The sequence below is a fragment of the Phycodurus eques genome, chromosome 5, assembly GCF_024500275.1.
Source record: "Phycodurus eques isolate BA_2022a chromosome 5, UOR_Pequ_1.1, whole genome shotgun sequence".
Classification (NCBI taxonomy): Eukaryota; Metazoa; Chordata; class Actinopteri; order Syngnathiformes; family Syngnathidae; genus Phycodurus; species Phycodurus eques.
The window spans coordinates 21,189,020-21,213,227 of NC_084529.1; the positions used below are offsets into that span (position 1 = coordinate 21,189,020).

Sequence of the window (24,208 nt, forward strand, 5' to 3'; positions counted from 1 at the left end):
CCTCTTTGTGAACAAGTGCGTGAGAAAATAGTCGAACAGTTTAAGGACGATGTCCCTCAACGTACAATTGCAAGGAATTTAGTGATTTCATCATCTACGGTCCATAATATCATCAAAAGGTTCAGAGAATCTGGAGAAATCACTGCATGTAAGCGGCAAGGCCGAAAACCAACATTGAATGCCCGTGACCTTCGATCCCTCATGCGGCACTGCATCAAAAACTGACATCAATGTGTAAAGAATATAACCGCATGGGCTCAGGAAAACTTCAGAAAACCAATGTCAGTAGATACAGTTCGGTGCTACATCCGTAAGTGCAACTTGAAACTCTACTGTGCAAAGCAAAAGCCATTTATCAACACCCTTTCGCCATTTGAAAATGTGTGGCGCATTATGAAGCGTAAAATACGACAACTGAGACCCCGGACTGTAGAACAGCTGTAACTGTACATCAAGCAAGAATGGGAAAGAATTCCACCTACAAAGCTTCAAAAATGTGTGTCCTCAGTTCCCAAATGTTTATTGACTGTTGTTAAAAGAAAAGATGATGTAACACGGTGGTAAACATGACCCTGTCCCAGCTTTTTTGGAACGTGTTGCAGCCATCAAATTTCTTAGTTAATGATTATTTGCTAAAAACAAAGTTTATCAGTTTGAACCTTAAATATCTTGCCTTTGTAGTGTATTCAGTTAAATACAGGTTGAACATGATTTGCAAATCATTGTATTCTGCTTTTATTTATGTTTAACACAACGTCCCAACTTCATTGGAATTGGGGTTGTACTTTCTTACCTCTCTCCATTTCGTCTACCTTCTTACCTACTTATCTTCTTCTTTACTTAGCTGTTACCTTCTTTGTTCAGCCTATCTTCTTACCTACATATTGTCTCACTTACCTTCCTCGTTCTAACTTCTTATCTACCTACATACTGTATGTTCTGATCGACCTAACTTTTTTCCCTTCTTACTTACCTATTTTCTTACCGACTTAGTCTCGCACCATCTACTGTCTTACCTATCTTCCTTCCTTACCTAAATGTCACAAAAAGTGGATACATTCATTACTGTATGTACTTCCTGCCATCTAGGAGAACAGCATTTATTTGTTCTGTCTGTTCTGTTACTATGCCTCACTGGCATAAATAGATGAACAAAGATATATTTATTGTAAATATACATTTTTTTGTGCAATTAAGTAAATGAACAAGTCATTTAAATCGACACATTGCTCCTTCTTGTGATCGGTTATCGTTTTTTTAAACTCGCTGATCGACCCCAAAAATCCCGATTGTGTAAAGCCTAATTCTTACCCGTTTACATTGCTTCTTACTTACGTACCTGCTTCATAGCGACCTTTCTGACCTACCTACTTATCTTTTTTACTTACCTATTTTCTTACCGACCTAACTTCTTTTTTTCTTCTACCTTCTTACCTACATATTTACTGACCAACCTACCTTTATTTGTTCCACATACCTTCTTACCTACCTAGATGTGCAAATCAATTTAATCCCCACTGATTGTTTGTCCATTTGATCCCGGAATAGACAATGACAATGAAGTCGTGCGTCAATAGAGAATGTCAGATTTTTTGTTTTGTTTTAATCAGCTAAATGTACAAGACTTTCATCACTAACAGTTGTCCTCGTACAAATGAATAGATTTCTTTGGCATCGAAGGAGGACACGGTCCATGCTAATCGGACACCTTTGAGGTGAAATGTGTCTCTCTTTTTTTTAGCAGCTAAGAGTACAAAATATTTGAATCGTAATCACTTTGGGCCATTTGTCATCTTGTATTGGATGGACATCATTCTTTCAAGGTGAGATCGAAGAACACAAGCAGCTCAGCCTCAAAAGCAAACATTTTTTTTTTTTTTTTACAATTTATTATCATTTATTTTTGCAAAGAGCACCATCATCACATTTTTTTTTTTCTCAACTGGCTACACATTTGCCGACTACGCGTTCACGTGAAACCATGGCACACGGACTCAAAACAAAGACAAAGGGATCCGCTCCATATGTGAAATTTACATTATTTCCTTCTTTAAGCAATGACTTCACATGGAAATAAACTACAACTTCAATTTGAGTTTATAATAAGAGATCCAATCAGCTGAGTCCTGCTCAGTGGCAAACTATACAATTCAGGTATGGAACAGAAATCCATCAAGAAAGAAAAACAATCTGAATAATGCAACAAAAATAAAGAAAATGATGTCTTTTAAATATGAAGCTTTTTGTTATGGATTTGTATCTCCTATACCTGAACTGGCACAGCTGGAATAACTTTGTTATTGCAATAGTTTGTGGACACTCACCGGGCACAATATTAGGTACACCTGCAAGAGAAATTCTATAGTATTGCTCACTTTTGGGAGGTATTACTTTATCACTATGATATTTGTTTCTAATATTGTGGTTACCTTATACCTGTATAGGTAAAAAAGAGAGCCAGGTAATAGAAACTCATGTCATCAGTGTTATAACATTGTAATATCGTAATATCAAATAATGAGCTTATCATCTTCATCGAGGCAACATTTGGGAAACAGCTCTTAGGCTGTACCTAATGAAGTGTCCATTGAGTGTACATACAGGTGCATCTCAATAACTTAGAATATTGTAAAAAAAAATTATTTTAGTAGGTCAATTGAAAAAGTAAAACTCATAATATGGATTCACTCCACACACTGAAATAGTTCATGATTTTGAGCATTATGGTTAACAGCAAGGCAAAAATTCACCACCTCAAGAAATTGGAATATTACATGAGAACCAATCAAATATGTTTTGAATATATAAATTATGTAGGAATTGGCCTTCTGTTTAATGGCTCAGTATAGGATGAGTTTCACTTTGAATTTAACTACTAAAATAAATGAACTTTTCTAAGATATTCTAATTTATGGAGATGGAGTTGTCACAATACATGGGATATCGGACCCTGTAAATATTGCGGACAGCAGGGGTCACCATTATGGTGCATGCGGGCACCAGGTTGCTCCCAAGGTCCACATGAGTAGCCCATGGGCCTGATGGGACATTGTAATTTTCTAAGAATGTTGCAGAAGTCATCATTTAAAAATGTGAACATTTGTAGAGATTTATAGAAATAAAGTGAAGAAGAAATATTGATTTGTATCTCTTTCCTACCTTGTTAAATCCATCCATTTCCATCCATTTTCAACACCGCTTACTTATCCTGATCGGGGGACGCTGGAGCCTATCCCAGCTAACTTCGAGCGAAAGGCGGACTAGACCCTGAACTGGTCGCCTGTCAGTCGCAGGGCACATATAGACACGGACAACCATTCGCACTCACATTCACACCGTCACTGAGTGGGAACTGAACCCACGCTGCCCGCACCAAAGTCAGGCGAGTGTACCACTACAACATCAGTGACTCCTTGTTAAATCATTGTTGATAATTAGTGAAAAATCATTAACATGATCAGTGTCTTAACATCGATGAATATCACTATTAGAGCTGTGAAAAAAAAAAAAAAAAATCATCTAACTCGGCTAAGTCGACCACAAAAATTGGTCGATGCAACAATTTCTGCCTAAAGGCAATAAAAAATATGAATAAAAGCATATTTACGCCGCCCGGACCCAATTTGCGTTGCCCGGAACCATGTGGCCACTGTCCATGTTTAAAACACAGACTTTTGTTGGAGACGGACGCACTGTTGGACCAGTGAAAAACATTGCCAAAAACGACAGAGGTCTGTGATTTTTAAGACACTATTAAATGTGTAATTATACATACAACATGATGTATGAATGAGCTGAATGGTAGTGTTTTTCTTGTTTTTTGTAACCTAAAATGGTAATTGCTAGTGCGCTAATGCTAACCTTGAATGCTAACCATTTAGCAAAGGCTATTTTTGTTGCCTCAAATTCTGTACAGTTTACACCATACACTCAGTACAACATATGCAGTTTAAGGATAGAAGTCCAGTTGTCATAAATGAGAGTGGCGATTCCTCGAATTATCTATAGGATAATCAATTCTAAAAAGATTCAACAGTGACAGCCCTAATCATTATTCGACATAACATAAATAAAGGCAATTTGAGCAAATGTCTCCTTTCAGAAGTGTGTATTAAAATGGTAGCCCTTCGCATGAATCAGTACCCAAGAAGTAGCTGTCAGTTTCTCTCAGGTTGGTGACCCCTGGTGTAGAGACTTGGGTGTTGAGGGAACATATTTGACAAAAAGGCAATGAGACCCGCTGGGTTTTGCATTGAAACATGACACAGAAACCAAACAAACACGTTTGAGTTGTATAGTTTTGCAGAAAATGTGAAAATAGGTGACAATGTCATCAATGTGTAGAAAAATGTCAAAGGGAATGCCATACCGCCACAGATAAACTCTTTACAAAATGCTATTTGGGTGTACAAAGTGTGAAAAATACTCCTATTGTCCTCATAAAAACGCCACATTGAACGAGGCAATTAGATTAATACCACCACGGGTAGAAAGTACCTGTTTGTTTTACACAGTAGTGACTGACAGGAAGGCGTTGTGTACCTGCGCCCCCTCCGGAGCTTTGGTCCCGTGTGTCATCAACTCCTGGATGGTCATCCAGTTGTCCAGGATTTTCTTGTTGCGCTTCTTCATCATCTTCTTGTGGCTAAGCTCGATGATGCTGACCTCCTTGCGGCTCGCCTCGCCGCTGCTCTGCGGGTTCTCTTTCAGGCTCTCCAGGCGGCTACGCTGCATGAACTCGCGCCGCTTCTTCTGCTCCTTGGCGCGCACCAGGTGCTGCTTCCTCTCCTCCTTACTCCAGTAGCGACCCATCTTCATCTCGCTCATGGCGTCGTCGTCCGTGGTCATGCCGCCACTGCGCTCCTCCTTGATCTTCAGCGCTCGCTCCCGCAGGATCTTGTCACGCACCGGCCGCTTGGTGACGTAGCGCGTGCCGTCGCCGCGGATCTTCACCTTCCACTCCATCTTGGGCTCGTCCAGAAGGAGAGGCGGTGCCTGGGGCTCCTTGTTGCACACGCTGAGCAGACTGAGCTGGCTCTGGGCGTACTCTACGGCCGAGCGCTGCTGGACCAGCTGCATGTAGCTCTGGTAGTGGCGGGCGTGTGCCGGGATGTTGGCCTGCCGATGCTGGGAACTGTGTGACGGAGAGAAGTAAGGGATCTGCGACACCCGAGGCTTGGATTTGGCTCGGCGTCGGTCCTCCTCGGGTTGAAGCATCTGCTCCGACTCGGAGGGATTGCTGTGGTCTGGGCTGCTGCTCTTGCCAAGGAGCGGGGCCCGGCAACCCGGGACGGGGCTGGGACTGAGCGAGGGTCCGGCGGCGAGGCTGCTGCGGAGGTTCCTCTGGTTGGTGAGGCTCACCATCCTCTGGAGGGAGTGTTCCGGGGAGCGATCCATAGCCAGAGGGGTACTCCGGGAACTCTCGGCCGTGTTGTAGGCGCTGGAGCTTTCCTTGTCCGACTTCTCCAGCCTCTCGTTGATGTCCGCCACCTTCCCTTTGCTGGGCTCCCCTCGATGGGGACTCGCCGACCGCTGGCCGTTGCGAAGATTGTGCGCCTGCATGATGTTCTGACACTCCAGTTCGATGCTGCGCAGCTCCTCGTTGAGCATGCGCAGCTCGTGCTGGACGCTGCCCGGTTCGCCGACGCTACATTCGATGGTGCTGCGGCGGCTGTAGAAAAGGTCGTACTCTCCGCTGTTCCGGATCTGGCACTTGAGCTCGAGGAGCTGCTGGAAGCGTTCACCCTCCGCCGCCTCCTCGTCCTCGTCCTCATGGCCCTCCGGGCAGAGCGGGTCCCGGTTGTCCCGGAGGCACTGCGACAGGCGCCTCTGGATGTGCGCCAGGACGTTGTGCTCGGAATTGTCTAGTTTCTCTTTCAGGACCCGACCCCTGTCCTGATGTTGAGGCAGTGTGGAGCAAGTGGGCTTGTCGTCGTCGTCCCGCTGCAAACAACGACAAACACACCCTTAAACTTCTTGTCTCTGAGATTTTATCTGCTATATCCGCTGTAGATGAATTTGTGAATGGTGAACAGTGAAGAGGCGGGGTTATAGCCCTTGAGTGTATTTAAATCCAGTTGTACTGTTGTCACCCTGGCACCCGCATTTTCCTATTGTTACAATGTTGTGACTCACTTTGATAAAAGTTAAGAACAATAAAGCATTTTGTTGGTTGAAAAATACCCTCAGAAAACATGTACAGTACGTGATTTACATTTCAAATTAGTTTGACATACCGTCAAAAGCATATTGCTAGCCAGAGGCTAACACCGTATTTGTTTATGGACTCAAGTAGTGACTAGTGCACGAGTGAGTAACATTTCCTGTCGTTTATCTAATATGTTCCATGTGGGAACACTTCTGTACTGTAAGGGGGAAAAAAATCAGAATACAAATTACAAATTTTTTACAAGCTCTCCGCGACCCACTTTAGGGTCCCGACCTACCAGTTGAGAATCAGTCTTCTAAAGTACGTAAGTCAAGGTCTCTAAGTTTTTTCTAGTATGTATTAGGGCTTCATTTTTTTATTTTTCACACAAACAAACACACACACCCAGCAAAGTCAGTCATGCAGTCACCCGGAGCGTGTGTCCGACCTGTTCGCTCTCGTGCTCCTCCTGGAAGGCGGCCAACTCCATCTCCTCATGCCGCTGTTCCTCCAGAAGTTCCATCTTGAGCTGCTCCAGGAACTCGCTGTGCTCGTCATCCAGCCAGGCCTCCTCCAGCTGCGGATGCAGGAAATTGTTATGAAAACAAACTAGTTGGCTGCTCCGCGCCGACGCTCTGTCGGGATTAACCGGCGACGTTATGAGCTAGTATTTGTCTCCATGTCGTCCATCTCTTTAGTTTTCACGCTGGACCGGAATCATCCGTAACGGAAAATTTTTACAATTTACGACGGAGCGATGCTTTTTAATTACAAATGGCTGCCGGTGTATCTGCACTGAGGCACGGTTCTTCCACTCATTCGGCCGCGGGCCTGAACCCGCTCCGCATTAACATGTCAGTAGCTTTTAGCGTCAGAAGTCAATTACAGTGGCGCTACATAAAAAATAGGACAAAGTGAGGAGCCTCACTGGTGGCTTCTGAGAGTGGTTTTGGTGTGAAGAGATGGGAGGTAAGAGGAAAGAAACCCCACACTGATGAGGCTGACCCTGCACCTAAAGCAGTGGAGTCCAAAGTATGGCTTCGGGGCTATTTGCAGGCCACCGTCTGTTTTTTGTAGCCCGTGGCATATACTAAAATTAACAATTGACAATGCGATGACGACCTTCGAACAGGAAACAGAACTTGGTCTTTTCTGTCCTGGCTGCTCAGTACAAAATGGTGAAATAAATAAAAAATAAAGACAATAAGAAAGAAGGAAAGAATGTATGGAAACTCAGTCACGTTAAGTATTTTTTTACAAAATGACTCAAAAAAGTGTTTAACATACATTATTACCAGGATGCATGTGCTTCCAAGAGATTCCAAGATGTCCATTGGTGTGATAGTGAGTGTGGACGGAGTGCGTGTTTGTCTGCGTGTCCGGTGATTGGCTGACAACCAGTCCAGGATGTATGAACCTCTTGCCTCAAGTCAGATTCGGTTAAGCTCCAGCTCAGGCGCAACCGTAACCCTCGGTGCACATCGACTGACGCGGCCGAACATGGCCGGATAAAACATCCATCCATTTTCTTTACCGCTTATCTTCACCAGGGTCACGGACTGCTGGAGCCTGTCCCAACTATCTTCGGCCTCGAGGCGGGGTACACCCTGAACCGGTCGCCAACCAATCGCAGGGCACATAGAAACAAACAACCATTCGCACTCACATTCACACCTACGGGCAATTTAGAGTCTTCAATCAACCTACCACGCATGTTTTTGGGATGTGAAAGGAAACCGGAGTGCCTGTGGAAAACCCACCCAGGCACGGGTAGAACATGCAAACTCCACACAGGCGAGGCCGGGATTTGAACCCCGGTCCTCAGAACTGTGAGGCAGATGCGCTAACCAGTCGCCACCGTGCCGTCCGACTAAAACAATTACAAAAATAAACAGTCGGTCACTCACACCCATACACCAGGCGATTGACCCTTACACACACACACACACACACACACACAACTTGCTACAATAGAAAAACTGCGACCCCTGTTCATATCAGGAAACAACTTTTTGAGGCACCACATACACTGACTGTACTGTATTATTTCCTAATGAACCACAAATAACGTGACACGATTGTCAAGGAAGAAGCGGATTGCCATGGCTGCTGTCATTATTTTATAATAAGGCAAAGAGAGGAAACAGGCGAGAAATAAAGGAGAGAGTGTGGATATTTGAGAGGTTATTGGCAATGTTGGGGCCATTCATTGACTGCACTCGTGCAGTTTGGTGGCTTAATGAGGACAAGCGGTGTAGCAAATGGATGAATGAATTTTAAAAAATGATTTATGGTGGGCGGTTCAAAAGCTGCATCACATACTGTACAGTACACCCAAATGGGCAGCTTTCTAACCTGCATCTCGGGCCTGGCGACCAGCAGCAGGATGCTGCGACACTCTTCGTTGGAGAGCGTAGCCATGGCCTCCTCGCGGTCCTGCACATCCTGCCCATTAATCTGAAGATGACACCCAAACCGGATTAGTGTGAGACACAGGCATACACGGGCACATACTGTATAGTAGTTACACACGCAAAAAGAGGTCAGCTCATATGCAATAAAAAGCCCCGAGCACAACAATGCGGCGGCAGTTATTATGAATGGGACGCAGGTACAGACGGCGTGTACATACATCTCGCAGTACAATTAACTGGCCACTGACAGCGAGCGTCCATCTTTTTGCCGGCCAGACTAATGGCGCTGTCATCGAAGGAAAATGGTGCTAGTGTACGCGTAAACAAACCCCCCCCCCAAGCCCAACTCCTAGATCAGATCACTCACCCAATACCACTACACTATTAGACACAACAACGTTGAACAAAGTGTAGAAGAAAGATATACAGTGTGAGATGAGAATGTTTGTAATTAGGCCCATGTTGAAAAGAAAAAGCTGTGTTAAATGTTACATCCTTAAGTCACAATGTCAAAGTGGTAATATAACAGCTATTAAGCTGTACATTTATACTCTAATATTATTATTATTATATTGTTAAATTTATATTATTTATACATTTATATTTTATATTTAGCTGTGTGCTTAGGGTCATTATCTTGTTGGAAGGTGAACCGTCGGCCCAGTCTGAGGTCCTGAGCACTCTGGAGAAGGGTTTCGTCCAGGATATCCCAGTACTCGGCCGCATTCATGTTTCCTTCGATTGCAACCAGTCGTCCTGTCCCTGCAGCTGAAAAACATCCCACAGCATGATGCTGTCACCACCATGCTTCACTGTTGGGACTATACTGGGCAGGTGATGAGCAGTGCCTGGTTTTCTCCACACATGCCACTTAGAATTAAGGCCAAAAAGTTCTATCTTGGTCTCATCAGACCAGAGAATCTTATCTATCACCATCTTGGAGTCCTTCAGGTGTTTTTTTTTAGCAAACTCCATGCAGGCTTTCATGTATCTTGCACTGAGGAGAGGCTTCCGTCGGGCCACTCTGCCATAAAGTCGCAACTGGTGGAGGGCTGCAGTGATGGTTGACTGTCTAGAACTTTCTCCCATCTCCCGACTGTATCTCTGGAGCTCAGCCACAGCGATCTTTGGGTTCTTCTTTACCTCTCTCAACAAGGCTCTTCTTCCCCGATTGCTCAGTTTGGCTGGATGGCCAGCTCTAGGGAGGGTTCTGGCCATCCCGAACGTCTTCCATTTAAGGATTATAGAGGCCACTGTGGTCTTAGGAACCTTAAGTGCAGCAGAATGTTTTTTGTAACCTTGGCCAGATCTGTGCCTTGTCCACAATTCTGTCTCTGAGCTCTTCAGGCAGTTCCTTTGACCTCATGATTCTCATTTGCTCTGACATGCACTGTGAGCTGTAAGATCTTATACAGACAGGTGTGTGGCTTTCCTAATCAAGTCCAATCAGTATAATCAAACATAGCTGGACTCCAATGAAGGTGTAGAACCATCTCAAGGATGATCAGAAGAAAGAAAAGCACCCGAGTTAAATATGTGTGTCACAGCAAGGGGTCTGAATACTTATGGCTGTGTGATATTTCTGTTTTTCTTTTTTAATAGATCTGCACAAACTTCAACAATTCCATTTTTTTCCGTCAATATGGGGTGCTGTGTGTAGATTAATGAGGAAAAATGAACTTAAATTATTTTAGGAAATGGCTGCACTATAACAAAAAGTGAAACATTTTAACAGGGTCTGAATACTTTCCGCACCCACTGTATGAGGAAAAAGTCTAAAATGTTTTGACAATATTGTAACATTACGAGAATGACGGCATAGCGTTTTGAGTAAAAATACATTAATACATTTGGAATTATATGAGAATAATGTTATAATATTTAGAGAAAAACACACAAAGTGTAGAATAAAGTTGTCATGTTATAGGAATAAAGTTGGAATATTATGAGAATAAAGTTGAACCATTAACATTGGAATATAAAAAATAAAAAAATAAAGAAATGAAGTCATAATATTATGAGAAAGAGCTTGTAATGTCACAAGAATAAAATCAGAATCTCAGGGAAATAAAGTTGTAATATTATGAGAATAACGTCAAACTAAAGTCGCAATGTAACAGGACAAATGTCATTATGTTAAGGAGCAAATTAGAATAAAGTAGTATGGTTCCAATAATAAAGTAATATTACAAGAATACATTTACAGAAATAAAGTGTTTCTAATAATTTGGCTGCCTTACTGAGATCACAGGACAGTCAAAATATTAGGGACAGCTCTATATGCTAGTTCAGCACAATTTTTTAGCTTTTTTTGCTGCTTCCAAGTGACCAAAACAAATCAACAAATGATGTGACAACTTCGAGAACTGGGATTGAGTATGTGAGCCTTGCATCTCAGCTCTCCCACAGGAGGTGTGAAGCTGCAGCACAGAAACCATCCAGAACTCCTCCCCCACCCCAACCGAAAAAAAATAAATAAACTGTTGGTGCTGAGTCTGTAAGTAAAAAAGCCAGGGGGGCTATTCTCACCTTTTAACAGTCACAGTGGGGGTAAAGATCCCCCTTTAATGTGCAGCTATGAAAAATGAATGGGGCTCTTCATCCTGGGGGACAGCGATTGCAAGTGATCAGGGTCTTTTTTTTTTATTTCCCGTACCTGTAATATGCGGTCCCCCTCTCGGATGCGACCGTCTTTGGCGGCGATGCTGTTGGGACAGATCTGCAGAAGGAGACAGACAACATGACGTAACGGGGTTAGGTTAGAACCGAGACCGGGTGATCATCACTCAAACCTGACACGGTGTGCACCTGCTGCAGCTAATGTGAAACAACAAGGGGGCGGGACTTGTGTGTGTGTGTGCCAATTCTTTTTATTGTCTCTGAGGATGCTGTGGCACTTCATCTTCATCACACGCCACTCCGATACAGAGCAACACTCATTAAACTGCTGGTAGCTCGAGACAGATCCGAGGGGGTTGGACTCCAATGAACAAAGGGAATTGAAGGTTATATTGTGTTTAGTCGGAAGGGAGGTAGCGACAGTCAACTAAAACTACCCAAATGTAAGAATAAAGTCACATTGTTATGAAAACAAAAGTGTAGGCGAGAAAAAGGCGCCACTTTACAAAATAAGGTAGTAACGTAATGAGGAAAAGTGTTATAATAATGTTAATGTTACAATATTTTTTTGTTATTAGAAAAAAAGTAAATGCTACAAGGGTAAAGTTGTTACAGTTTAAAGTTGCAAGGAATAAAAAGTCACAAGGTTACAGGAATAAAAAATATAAGAATAAAATTGCAACATTATAAGAAAAAAAGTTGTCAAGGTTAGGAGAATTAAGAGGTAGTGCTATCAAAGTAAAGTCATAATATTTCAAGAATACAGTTGCAACGTTACAAGAAAAAAATTTTTGGGAACAGAGTTGTAATTTGGGGAGATAAAGTTGGAATATTATGAGAAAAAAAGTTATTTCATTATGTAGTTATTATATTTTATTTTATTTATTACTGGAGTAAGATAAAAGTAGTGATGACACAGTCACAAGATTACAGGAAGTCGTAATATTAGGAGAAAAGTTTACAGGAATAAAAACTAGATTTTACAAGGCAAAAAGTAATGTTACAAAATACATTTTTAATGTTAACGAGAAAGTCATAAAGGTACAATGATAAAGTTGCAAAAAGGGAATTGAAAGTTATAGTGTGTGTAATTGTTTAGAAGGAAGATCACGATTATTCCAAACTTACTGCCCAAAAAGGTATGGCTTTATAAAAGATAAAAGATGTAAAAGGTGAACATTATAAGACTATCAGCAAAGTGTGGAATTGGAGATACTTTTATCATTTCTTTTGTATATGGCTCTGAATCTGAGGGAGTCAAATGAAAAAAGTAAATAAATAATAAATAAATTTTATGTGCAGACTAAATTATTGCGTTGCACTGAGCTGTGCATGCACTTTTTTTTTTTGTTTTTTGGTGAGTGGTGAATGTGTGGACACCTTATAGTGGAACCTCAGCGTAATTTGAGACCAGATAAGCGAGCATCAAATGATGCATTTTTTTTTCTCTCTCTTTCTTTCGTGACACTAATTCCCAAAAAGAATGAGCCACAACAAGGGCAGTAGAACAACAATATACACTAGTAATCAAGTAAAAACAGTGCTAATCAAGTAACAGTGTTTTGTTACTGACTTTGTCCAGTAGGCTACAACACTGATCGTAAGATTATGATGTAAATATATTTTCAGCTGTAAAGAAAACCCATGCTGTTAAGCTATGGAAATTCATGTTTCTTTGTAGTCCATTGAATAATATACCCAGTGAATTCTGAGAAAACTAAGTCAGAAACATCGTGAAGTGAGACGACCTTCGATACACCAAGGTGCTGCGTTCAAGATCAACGAGGGCAACACCTCCTATAGACAGTGACATTCAGCCACTTCATCTAAATGCAGAGCACTTGCCGACCCCCCCCCCCCCCCCCCCTCCCCTCACTTTTCCCAACAAATGCTGCCAGGAGCTGTCGACCGCAGATTTATATTCCGCTCGGCTTTCGACTTCAAACGAACCTGAAACAAAAGTCAAGAGAAATTGAAGCAAGAGGGCATGAACACGTGAAAGTGAGCCTGCGTGTTCATCTCTGTAAAAGTGAGTCAGACAAAACCTCGACAACATTAGTTTGCCCATAATATTTTGATACCTAGATAAGATAATGATGCTTTTACAGTATACAGGCAAGTCAAAATATAGATTTACATGTATTCAGTATAGGGGTTGACCTGATTAGTCAATTGATTTAACCACTCCCCAATGACAGTTAGGAGCTTGAAGTCGATTAATCGTCAACGTGTTAACATTTAGAAAATTAAAAACTAAAATAGTCAACATGTGTTTTGGCATTAACAGTCCCATATTTTGTCTATTTGGAACTCCATAGAGTGGCTCTCTAACATTGACTTAGTATAAAAGTGTCAATTTCATTAAAAAAACGAAAAAAAAAAACCACTGATTTTGTCATACGAGTGTGTTCAGAAAAGGCCACTCTGACAGCTGCTTCTGTTTGACCTAGTTTTGTATCCGCTTTGTCCATATTTGGCTAAGACCGCCCCCTTTCCTCTAATTGGTTGCCTCCATGTAGAAGACCCACTTGTGAGAGCACACGTGTTTGCTAGTGATAGATAAGCTCGAGAAATTCGAATGACCTGATTTCAGGCCTCTCGGCAGAAAAATGTCTGGGACTCAGAAATGCGTGGACGATTTTAATTCATATTCCATGTTTACTGAGTCACCATAGAAACAATATTACATCCTAAATACTAGAAAAAGTTGATTTGGCAAAATACGGGACCTTTAATAACATGGAGGCCTCGCAGAAAGCAACAGGTGAGGAGGGTGCTAGGTCAGTACAGCAAACAAAGAAGTGCCGCAATCATGTAGAATGATCAGTTGACAAATATGCAAGTCTATCCTTAAATAAAATATAAGCAACATACTGTATGTGTGCCCATCTGAAAATGCACACACTAATGCTAGCTGATGACGAGCCTACATTGAATTGACCAAACGGCCTCCTGTAACAGAGAAAATACTGAATCTACCATAGGACGAGTGGTGGTCGACTTTGTGGAAAATGAACAATTGATGTAGGGCTGGGCGATAGGGCAAAAAAAATATCACAACATACTGTACTTTTTTCCTGTAGTCCAATGTCGATGATCACAATTTTTCAATATTGATTTTAAACTGCCAGTTTTAAAGCATCTGTACTGAAAACTAAAGAAACTAGAGCATAGTTCAACATTTTAACATATGAAGGACAGTAAATTAAAAACCAAAAAAAAGATGAACATTACAACAAATGTAAAAAAATATAAAACAACACAATGACCAATGATATTTGGGCAGTTTGTTGACATTACAATTCCATTTTCGAGCCTGGAAATGTGTCTTAAGCTGGATTTGCAATTTATGGTTAAATGTATGGTGTATGGCTTTGTGGTCTCAAGTGTCACAATTGGAATATACAAAGGACAATGTAAAGACAAAAAAATGCATGAAATGGAATGAATATTTACTTCCAAATATGGATAAAAATCTGATACTTATCGCATGTCTTACAATGTGAACACAATGTAAACACAGATAATATAAACCTTTTCAAAACTGCCAAATACATTAATATATATTTTTATGACAGTTAAGAATGTGACTTAGGCTGTTGTTTTGGACTCCTGAGGGAAATTATTCTGATTTGAATTATTTGTAATACAATAAATAGGTGTAGGTTCCACTGTAATGATATGTTTTAGCACTCACCTCGCTGACGTAGATAGCCACCTCCTCTTCCTCGTCCGTCCTGTAACACAGAGTCAGGCCAAGCTTTTCTTGGCTGCTGAGCCGGCACAATTCCACTTCCTGTGTCGAGGTGGGAAAACATATAGAAAACGTTGCCCTGGGTGTTGTACAGAAATTGTGGTTCTTCAGCGATTCTTTGAGGTTGAATTTGTTCTGACTACTACTTAAATAACTGCTCCATTTTGGCATTTCAGCACATTATGAAGGCCTACGTGTGGAAGGAATTGGTATACGATGGAAATGCCATCGCAGTGCACCAGATTGATGAGATGAACAGTCCTAATGTGCTTGTGTGCTCACTTTGCTGCCGATTGCCTATTTGCACATGGTTTAATTAAGGTAACGACAGTGGAAAACAGAGCTTAATATCAGAGTAGAGCCTCAAATAAGAGCCTGCACGGATTTAAATCAAAGGAACGGCGATGCTACTTAATCATCGAATCGACTCCAAAACAACAGAGACCATCCATAAATGATGTCGAGCTGCCTTTGAGTTGAAAAGTTTGGCCATCAAAATTTATGTCGGCACATTTCCTGCAACCAATTTCTTGTTTGTTATGTGATTTGTGTCGGATTGTTTGATTCTAACTACTGCCAGCCGAGGGCGAGGCTTGACAATGAAATTCCACACAAATAGAAAAGGTCTCTAAATGCCAAACTATTGAACATTGCAAAACTACAATATGTATGAATTGGTTTTATTACTAAATTCACTCTCGTGTGTATATTTCAGAATAGAACACATCTCCACTGAACTCATCTTTAGTTATAGGGTACTTAAATTTTTTTTTTTTTTTTTTAAAACAATACCTATAACCTGTACCTATAAAAAATAACCTGTAAAAGTGCTGCACATAAAGGTTTAAGATAAAACATAAAACGGAAAATAAAATGAAGATCAAACGAAGTTCAAGCAGAAAATTATAACTTTGAACGTACTGGAAGGCAAACTTCCCTCTGACTTTTGGGAGTCTGAAGGCGTTTGATCATGATAGACGTTCTCATGAGTGGGGAATTGAAATGTCACAGGAGATAAAATGTTTTGAGTCGACACCAAATATAGACCATCACACCATAAATAAGATCGAATTATGCAAATGCACCCAGACGTACATACGATATCTGCCGCACTAAATAATTCCTCACATCCCCCTGGTGAGACCTCAACAAACTATTGACTTACATGAGCCACGCAGCTGCATCAAGTCCTCATTCAACTTCCAGGGCAGAAAGCAGGACTCCCATCTCCAAATTCGTTACATTCGATGTCTCCATCCAATCTTTCCCCCCCTCTGGTATGTGCACCAGTGACTCAGTCTCCCAATACAGCGACATATCAACGGTGTTGGAGGGAATCAAGTGTGAAAGGGACCTTTCCTCCTGAGGTCTTCATTAGGGCAGAAACAAGGCGACGCTCGGCAGCCTGCCCGAGTGGAGACCGGGGTGGGATGGGATGAGGGCAGAGAAAATGAGGATTGGAGGGTCTTTTTTTTATTTCCTTCGTGACTGTGTGTGTGTGTGTGTTCACGTGTCAAGGATGATAGGAGGTACGGGGGGACTAGTAGACACACACACTTGAATAACGACGTAATTGTATTATTTACTAAAGAAGAAATCAAATGTGCTCTCACACACACATCAGTTATATTCTCAAGAATGAGTTCAAATAGAATTCATTGGTTGCAAAGCTCCAACTTTCACCATTATTAAAACTTAAAAAAAAAAAAAAAACTTTAAAAGCAACAAAAAGTGTGGGGAATCCCACTAAGGTGTAACTGTTGATAAACGTTTCAACATATTGCACTTTTCGTGACCTGAGAGCTCACACCTTCAAACAAAATCAAACAAAGCTCCAATCTTTGACTGACTGCCTCTGCAGATATGACAGCTTCAAATCTTGCTTGTGGAAGTGGGAAGAACAGACACGAAAATGAATGTGTTGTCTCATACGTCAAAAATGCTTCCGGGCACCAAGAGCCATCACTGATGTTGGCAGGAATATTATCCCAGCACATCTCATGGTGCTACGGAGGTGGTAATAGGAGCTCCAGAGACAGCGTGGCACACCTTGCATGCTAATACAATGTGAGAAGAATGTTGAAATCCTTGGCAATGTTTTCCACCATCCAAGAACAACGCAAATTAGTTGTGAGCGGGCGTGACATCACACTTTTCTGCCTCGTAGACCCGAGTTGCGTGTGAGAACAAACTACACCTTCCTTCTGGGTAAAAAAAAATACTGTATATGGCATGTCATTTACAGTGTTTTTACATGTACTCTTTCACACAGAATTGGGCAATCCCAAGTCAATGTCCAGGAAAGACCAAAACTCCAGAAAGAGTTTCAGGACACAAAGCAGAGACACATAAGTCCTGCATCTCAAGAGAATGTCTAAGACAGACCAAAGCTCCATAAAGAAGAAACAAACCTGAAGTCTTCAATCTTAGATGAACTCCCTTGGGATGCCAAATGAGGTAATTGTCTTTGTGCTCATAAAAAGACAGTTGTATGCCTCACTGTATTTTGTCCTGATATCGGAATTGATGTTGTATCCATTTGTATTTAGCTTTCACCGTGTTTGATGATGGTACAAATCTGAAAATAAACTGAACCGTCTGTCTGAAAACATCTCATCTGTTCATTGAGCAGCTACTGTACATATATGTTTTGTTTTCCAAACTAGGAATCTGTTTTTGAAGTTCCCAGTAGGAGATTAGTACACAACACAGAGATAAGAGCTGACAGTAAATGAATGGCGGCGGTTGCATGATGTAGCGCGAAAATTGTCGTCCCGCCATCAAGGGCGCACTGTGGGCTGTCATCATAATGGCACCTTTGATTAGCAGTAATTGAAAAAGCAGCCATGAATGCACTTAGATTGAGAGGAAAGCCTGTCGACAAGCAGAAGGTTTGTCATTTTCCTGTGGAGATACACCGCAGTTACTTCCTCTTGACCAAATATGGTCAGGCTCCTTTTTGCCGTAACTCTCCAAAGGCAGCGGCTGATATCACAAACAAAATGTATCCGACATTAATGTGCCCCCCCCCTCATTTGGTATAATGGTACTTATATGCAACACATCAACATAATAAACCACAACAACCACGATTGATTGCCTCCGAGTGATTAATTACAAACAGCAGCTCGTGATCACTCCACAGTTTTAACAAGGACGTGGCTCATTGACAGCAATTCATTTAACAGTATATAGTCTATTATTGTGATTGTAGTGATGATCATACCTTTGGTATTTAACTCCATTTGACGTTCATCATAGTATGATCCAGTATAGTTTGACAGCACCAGCATTGGACAGTGTCAATCAAAATTGAGCACAACTTTTTATGACGGCAGATTTGATTTGATTCAGCTCTTGCATTGAATAGCACATTCCAAAAACATGCATGAAGATTCGAAATTGTCCATTATTGTGAACTGAGTTTGAATGGTTGTTAATATGTTCCCTGAGATTGACCTGCGACCAGTCCGGGGTTAACCCCTGCCGGAAGCCCTAAATCAGCTGCTACCCTCATGAGGACAGGCGCTATAGAAAATGGATGGAGAGATTGTGCAAGTGTTCCTATTGTTGAAGTCTATGACTTTAAGTAGCAGACATTACCAAAATTCATCCATCCATTTTCTTTACCGCTTATCTTCACTAGGGTCGCGGGTTGCTGCAGCCTATCCCAGCTATCTCCGGGCGGGAGGCGGGGTACACCCTGAACCGGTCGCCAGCCAATCACTAGGCACAGAGAAACAAACAACCATCGGCACTCACATTCACACCTACGGGCAATTTAGAGTCCTCAAGCAACCTACCGTGCATGTTTTTGGGATGTGAAAGGAAACCGGAGTGCCCGGAGAAAACCAACCCAGGCATGGGGAGAACATGCAAACTCCACATAGGCGGGGCCGGGGTTTGAACCCTGGTCCCCAGAACTGTGAGGCAGATGTGGTAACCAGTCATCCAACGTGCCGGCTCCCAAAATTCACTGTTGGCAATTTTTCGGGCTGTTCACGAATCATTGGTGGCTCGAACTAGCATTCGAGCCCGGTGTAAAAAAACAAAAACAAAAAACGCAGAATCAGAATTTTTGGATTTGAATCACAACAAATCAAATAACGTACTACTTACGTTATTCTGACAAGAGCCGCAACTGCTGCCATGCTGCATTTACTTAAAAAGATATTTCACAATTTCTAGCCTCTCTTTATGGCTGATGCCATTTGGACTTACTGCGCATAGTTTCTATGGATGTACGCAGTTGTAGCTATAGCACAACTATAGAACGGTGCGTCCATTAGCCTAACCCGAGGAGCTGCATGGTTATTCATGGCTGCGCCACAACCGAAGCAGAAAAGGAGCAATCGCCGAGGTGGATGAATGAATGGGAGAAAGTTGATCCAACACAGCGGGAAAGATGGTGAGCTAGCTAGCGAGGAGGCAGGCTGTTCCCAGCCAGCAAGGATTTATGGCACTGAAAGGTGCAAAACCAACCCGGGTTCAACCTTTGGCCACAGTACCGTGAGGGATCCTGGTTAAAGTAGGCCATTTTAAACTAAAAAAGAAAACATTCCCGCAGGAAGAAGCGGAAGCCAAACCGTGCAAGCGTTCCAGTTCAATAGATAGTTTTCAAAAAATCCCATTGGAGTTTTCATTTGTTGGGCAATTATGTCTTTTTTTCGAAACAGTACAAGGAGTAACAATTCAATTGTGATTCGGAAGTCATTATTACTGTCAATACAAATAACGAATTGGGACTTAGAGGGCGAGTCCGACCCCTATAGTTGTACACTCATCTGACTTGGTCCAGGCAGCGTGGGTTGTGTTTCCAGTCAGTGTCAGCGTGAATTTGTGTGTTAATGGTCGTCTGTCTTTCTACATGCCCTGTGGTTAACTAGCAACCAGGGTGTGTTCTGCCTTTACCCCAAAGTCAGCTGGGATAGGTTCCGGCTCCTTGTGACACTAAACAGGATAAACCAGGAAGAAAATGGATGGATAAATGTAACATTTCAAAGCGTGTAAATAATTACAAATGCGATGTAAAATCCTGGTTGCTTTCCTAATGAATTAATCACCTCCTCAGAAAACGAAAAGCGCTATTGTTGAGTTTGGAATGTGATAAACAACAAAGAAAATATCAACAAAGGCTGCACTGAGCATGAGCAACATTCAGACGCAACATGTCCAACAAGAACAATTGGATCTAGGATTGGAAGAAAACAAGCTACCTGGATTTCACAGAGGGGAACGTGTTGGAAAAGTGAATTGGATTTCAATGGTTCTCACGCGAAGTGGCGGCACTTGCCTCCAAGTAAAGTCATTTAAAGGAATGTCTTCCCTGTGTCCTCTATTTAGGCTCGGTGAGAGACAGATCTTTTCCACGAGAAGCATTTCGTCCGCAGTAGCGTGTCGTCATGAGCTACAACGACCAAAAAAGCCTGCCGAGTGTAATAGGATTTGTTAATAACAACAAGGCATACAGAGAGGATTTAATATATTATATTTGTTCCAATGTGACACAGTGTTCTGAGTGGCTGCACAAATCTCTACGTCTCCGGGCTCTGTGGGTGGGAGCGTTTCCGAACTAATTAGAATGCAACAAATCAAGAGGGAGGAGAGGCGGGCTGTCGTTGGACGTGACAGCAGTCACGAGGCCTCGTGTGCAATACGCTAACATGACGACTCAGGCTGTATTTTAGGATATATATTTTTTAGGACAGATTTGATGTTTTTAATTTAAAAATAAATAGCATTACTGTATTACTATACATCAGAAGTGTCCAAACTACTATTTGTATGCCACTAATTTTACGACTTCAAATTAGGTTTGTTGTTCACAGACTGTAATACTCAGTATATGATAATAAAATGTAGGGGCAATTGTGTACATGTAATAATGTAATGTGTAGATCATACATGTATATGGTTTTCATAGTCATAATGCCCCTCTGAGGGAAACCATAACTACAATGATGCCCGCGACGAAAACAAGTTTGATATGCCTGATTTAAGTACTTGCGGCATAGCATTGAAAACAATAAGAAGGCATAGAGTTTCTACATTTTACCTTGACAAATAAGGAATCATGATGGCAAATGATTCATGCTGCGTTCAATGTGGAATCTCATCTGTCACCACCACTCCAATATGTCCCCCTTACAAGATACGCATTGGGAGTCAATTAGTATTTGGATCCTTCCACCAAATTGTAAACATAATCAAAAATGTGCTGTTGAGGAAATATGTGCATCAAGTGTGTATTTGTACACACAAACACATCATTAGGCAACTTCAGCAACTTGTCTATCACAGGAGGACATATAAAATTGAAATATAATATACATTATGATGTCTAGTAAAAGGAATACTTTGTGACTTGCCAAAAATCTCCAGTTTTATCTCATCTGTCCAAAACAGACAGATTCTCCCAGAAGCTTTGTGCCTTTTTAATATTCGTTTTGGCAAATACCAGCATCATTAGTTCCAAATTATTTCTGTGACCATCGTGGCTTTTTCTTTCTTTAACGGAACGGTACAAAACAATATTGATATGCCAATATCAGGTGTTGAGACTGTCACTGTCTGAAGTACAGGTGCATCTCAATAAATTTGGATATCGTAGAAACGCAACTAAGCTCAACTTTATTTATGAAGCACTTTAAAAACAACCGCAGATGGAAACAAAGTCCTGTACAGAGATCAAATGAACAAATTCGAACATAGGAATTAAATACAATTTAACAAGCCAAAAAAGATAAAACAAGTTAAAAACCTTAAAACACTAAAATAGTGTCTTACTGAGTTGAAAGCCGATGAATAAAAATGGGGTTTAAGACATTTTTTTTCCTTTTTAAAAGGTGTTTATTTCAGTAAATCAAAAACTGAAATTAAAATATTCATTCAACATAGGAAAATACCTGACAGAAGTCGAACTGTTAATTTCTGTATTTAGTTTCTTATGTAAGCTATAATCAAAATTATAGTACATAGCTTTACAGCAAATAATATCCAAGTTTCACTTTCTGAATTGAACCTACTAAAACAAATGAGGTTTTACATTATTTTCCATTTATTGCGATTCACATGTAAATATCGATTTTTGGTGAATTTGTCAAACCTTTTTTGTTTTCTTTTTTTCTTTTTTCTTTTTTAATTGGACAGGAAAACTACTCAATTAACTTATTGGACTTAATGGATTTATACTTAATGTGCAAGAAGACGTTTTGGACACGTTTTCCCTTTATCAGTTCTACACATATCCTGCCTATGTTTTTTCCAACAAGTTGATTATCGCAAAATCATATCACAATTGATTGAAGGCAAAGTATTGTACAGTAAAGTCGCAAAAATAAAGTGGAACTGTCACCTCATATTCCAACTCTTCCGTCCTTTCGCCGTCGGCCGGAAGTGGTGAGAGGTAGTCGGTGCCTTCGTAGTAATCCTGCTCCATGTTGTGAAGGGAGTGACAGCTGTCAGGGGAGCAGAAAGAGGCGGATGTAAGTGGCATCCTCTTGCTCATTTTCTTTTGAAGCCCTTCAATGACGCCGAGTGACAGGATTTCCTGTCTCCTTTGTCTCGGCTGCAGTACGGCGAATAAAGGCGGCGTAGAAGGCTTTCACTGCGGCTTGAGTGTGTGCGATAAAAGTAAACCCGCTCGCTAAATAACAGCTCATTGCTGTGATTTGCTTGCCGCCCTTGACTGACAACCAGCCCCCTCACACACGCTCATTGTGCAGCACCAGCTTATTAAGATGCCATCAATTAGAATTACTGTGAGGCAGCATCAGGACCACACACGATAATAAAACACACGCAAACAGGCCAAAGTTTTGCAATCTGAAATCAGTCAGGGACGACAATAAAAAATGTTAGTAGCTCTTCATTATTTACGATGGCAAATCCTTATCTATGAGGTCAACACCAAGTTTGGCTGAGCCGTGGAATCTGGGATTGTGACGTGAAATGGAACGACAGTCGAAGGAAGCGACCTGAAGCTTGCATTGTTGCCGGACACATCGTGAAAACGTGTATTGAGTGTTTGTATACTCGTTTTCCCAAGTCATTCACCTCAACAAAAATGACAAAAAGACTACATAAGCTAACAGTTAGCCTAGCTACTTCTATTTCTACTACTACTCTTTCCTTCTTTGTTCTTTCAGTCTCGATGCACTGTGGCACCATGCTGCCTCTGACAGGTCAGTCTTAGTACTACAACTAAGAATGTTACGTGGTGTGTTGAGCAGTGTTTCTCAAAGTTTGGTAAGTGTGATAACACTAGTGGTACGAGAAAGAATATACACAATGTTGCGGTTGCTTACACTTTTTTATTTTTATTTTTATTTTTTTTAAATCCAGGACAGTTTAGTTGTATTTAACTTTCAAGTATAATACGTTTGCATTTAATCGATTAGGACTGTTCGTTTGCAAACATTGAGGTAAAATTTTATTAGACTTTTATGTGCAATACATTTTAATTGAATCATTATTTAAGTACTTTTAAAAAATATATATATTTCCCATATTCAAATGCAGTGTAAATGTTCAAACTGTGCATAATGTACGTTTTAGGAATAATGTGACTGCCTCATTTTGGATGAACACTTGGGCTTAATTGGTCATTATGATGGAACCTGGAGAGCCAAGTATTTTTCGAGTTGGTATTTGGTGTAAAAAGTTTGAAAACCACTGATGTAAGACCAGTAAGAACACATGGCTATCTTTATTTAAAAAAATAAAAAAATCAGTACACTCTAATCTCCTGCATATTCGTGGTTCACTATTCCCAAATACATATCTACATTTTTTGCCCTCTTTCATATATGCGCTAAAGATGCCACAAGATACCGCCAAAGCCCTGTCTAAATAGCAACGTAATATAGGGATGTCCTGATTCAACTTTTTCACTTCTGATCTGATATCAATATTGCAGCCTTGAGTTTTGGCTGATACCGGTATCGGTCCGATCCCATATCAGCTATAATCATACATACTTTCCTTTTTGTGTAGTATGGAACGTTAGAAAAGGCTTGAACCAGTGATACCACTCAAAAGAGAACAATAATTAGCAACAGTACATATGTGAAACATTGACCCTTTTATTATTAACCAATGGGTTACATGAAGTAATTTTAAACATAGGAATGTACTACAATAAATAATAAAATAAATAAAAATTATAGAAAATTCTGAAAAATAACGTCAATAAAACCAATAAAAACAGAAAACATCTTTAAATTGCAACATAACCACTGCTGAACTTAAACATACAGTAAGCATATTCTACAG

General features: G+C 41.0%; 1 protein-coding gene across 2 annotated transcripts in view; it reads right to left on the bottom strand.

Annotated features, from left to right (window-relative positions):
- Positions 1 to 3,613: 3,613 nt before the first annotated feature.
- Positions 3,614 to 24,208, bottom strand: part of LOC133402666 (PDZ domain-containing RING finger protein 4-like) — a 71,544-nt gene continuing 50,949 nt past the window's right edge. For both annotated transcript variants that reach the window (XM_061676652.1, XM_061676653.1), the window contains exons 3-8: positions 22,290 to 22,392; positions 14,879 to 14,977; positions 11,219 to 11,281; positions 8,504 to 8,605; positions 6,597 to 6,725; positions 3,614 to 5,943 (exon numbers count right to left, since the gene is read on the bottom strand). In XM_061676652.1, the coding sequence (XP_061532636.1) occupies positions 4,507 to 5,943; positions 6,597 to 6,725; positions 8,504 to 8,605; positions 11,219 to 11,281; positions 14,879 to 14,977; positions 22,290 to 22,392 (1,933 nt within the window). In that variant the 3' untranslated portion in view covers positions 3,614 to 4,506. The remainder of the gene's footprint in view (positions 5,944 to 6,596; positions 6,726 to 8,503; positions 8,606 to 11,218; positions 11,282 to 14,878; positions 14,978 to 22,289; positions 22,393 to 24,208) is intronic.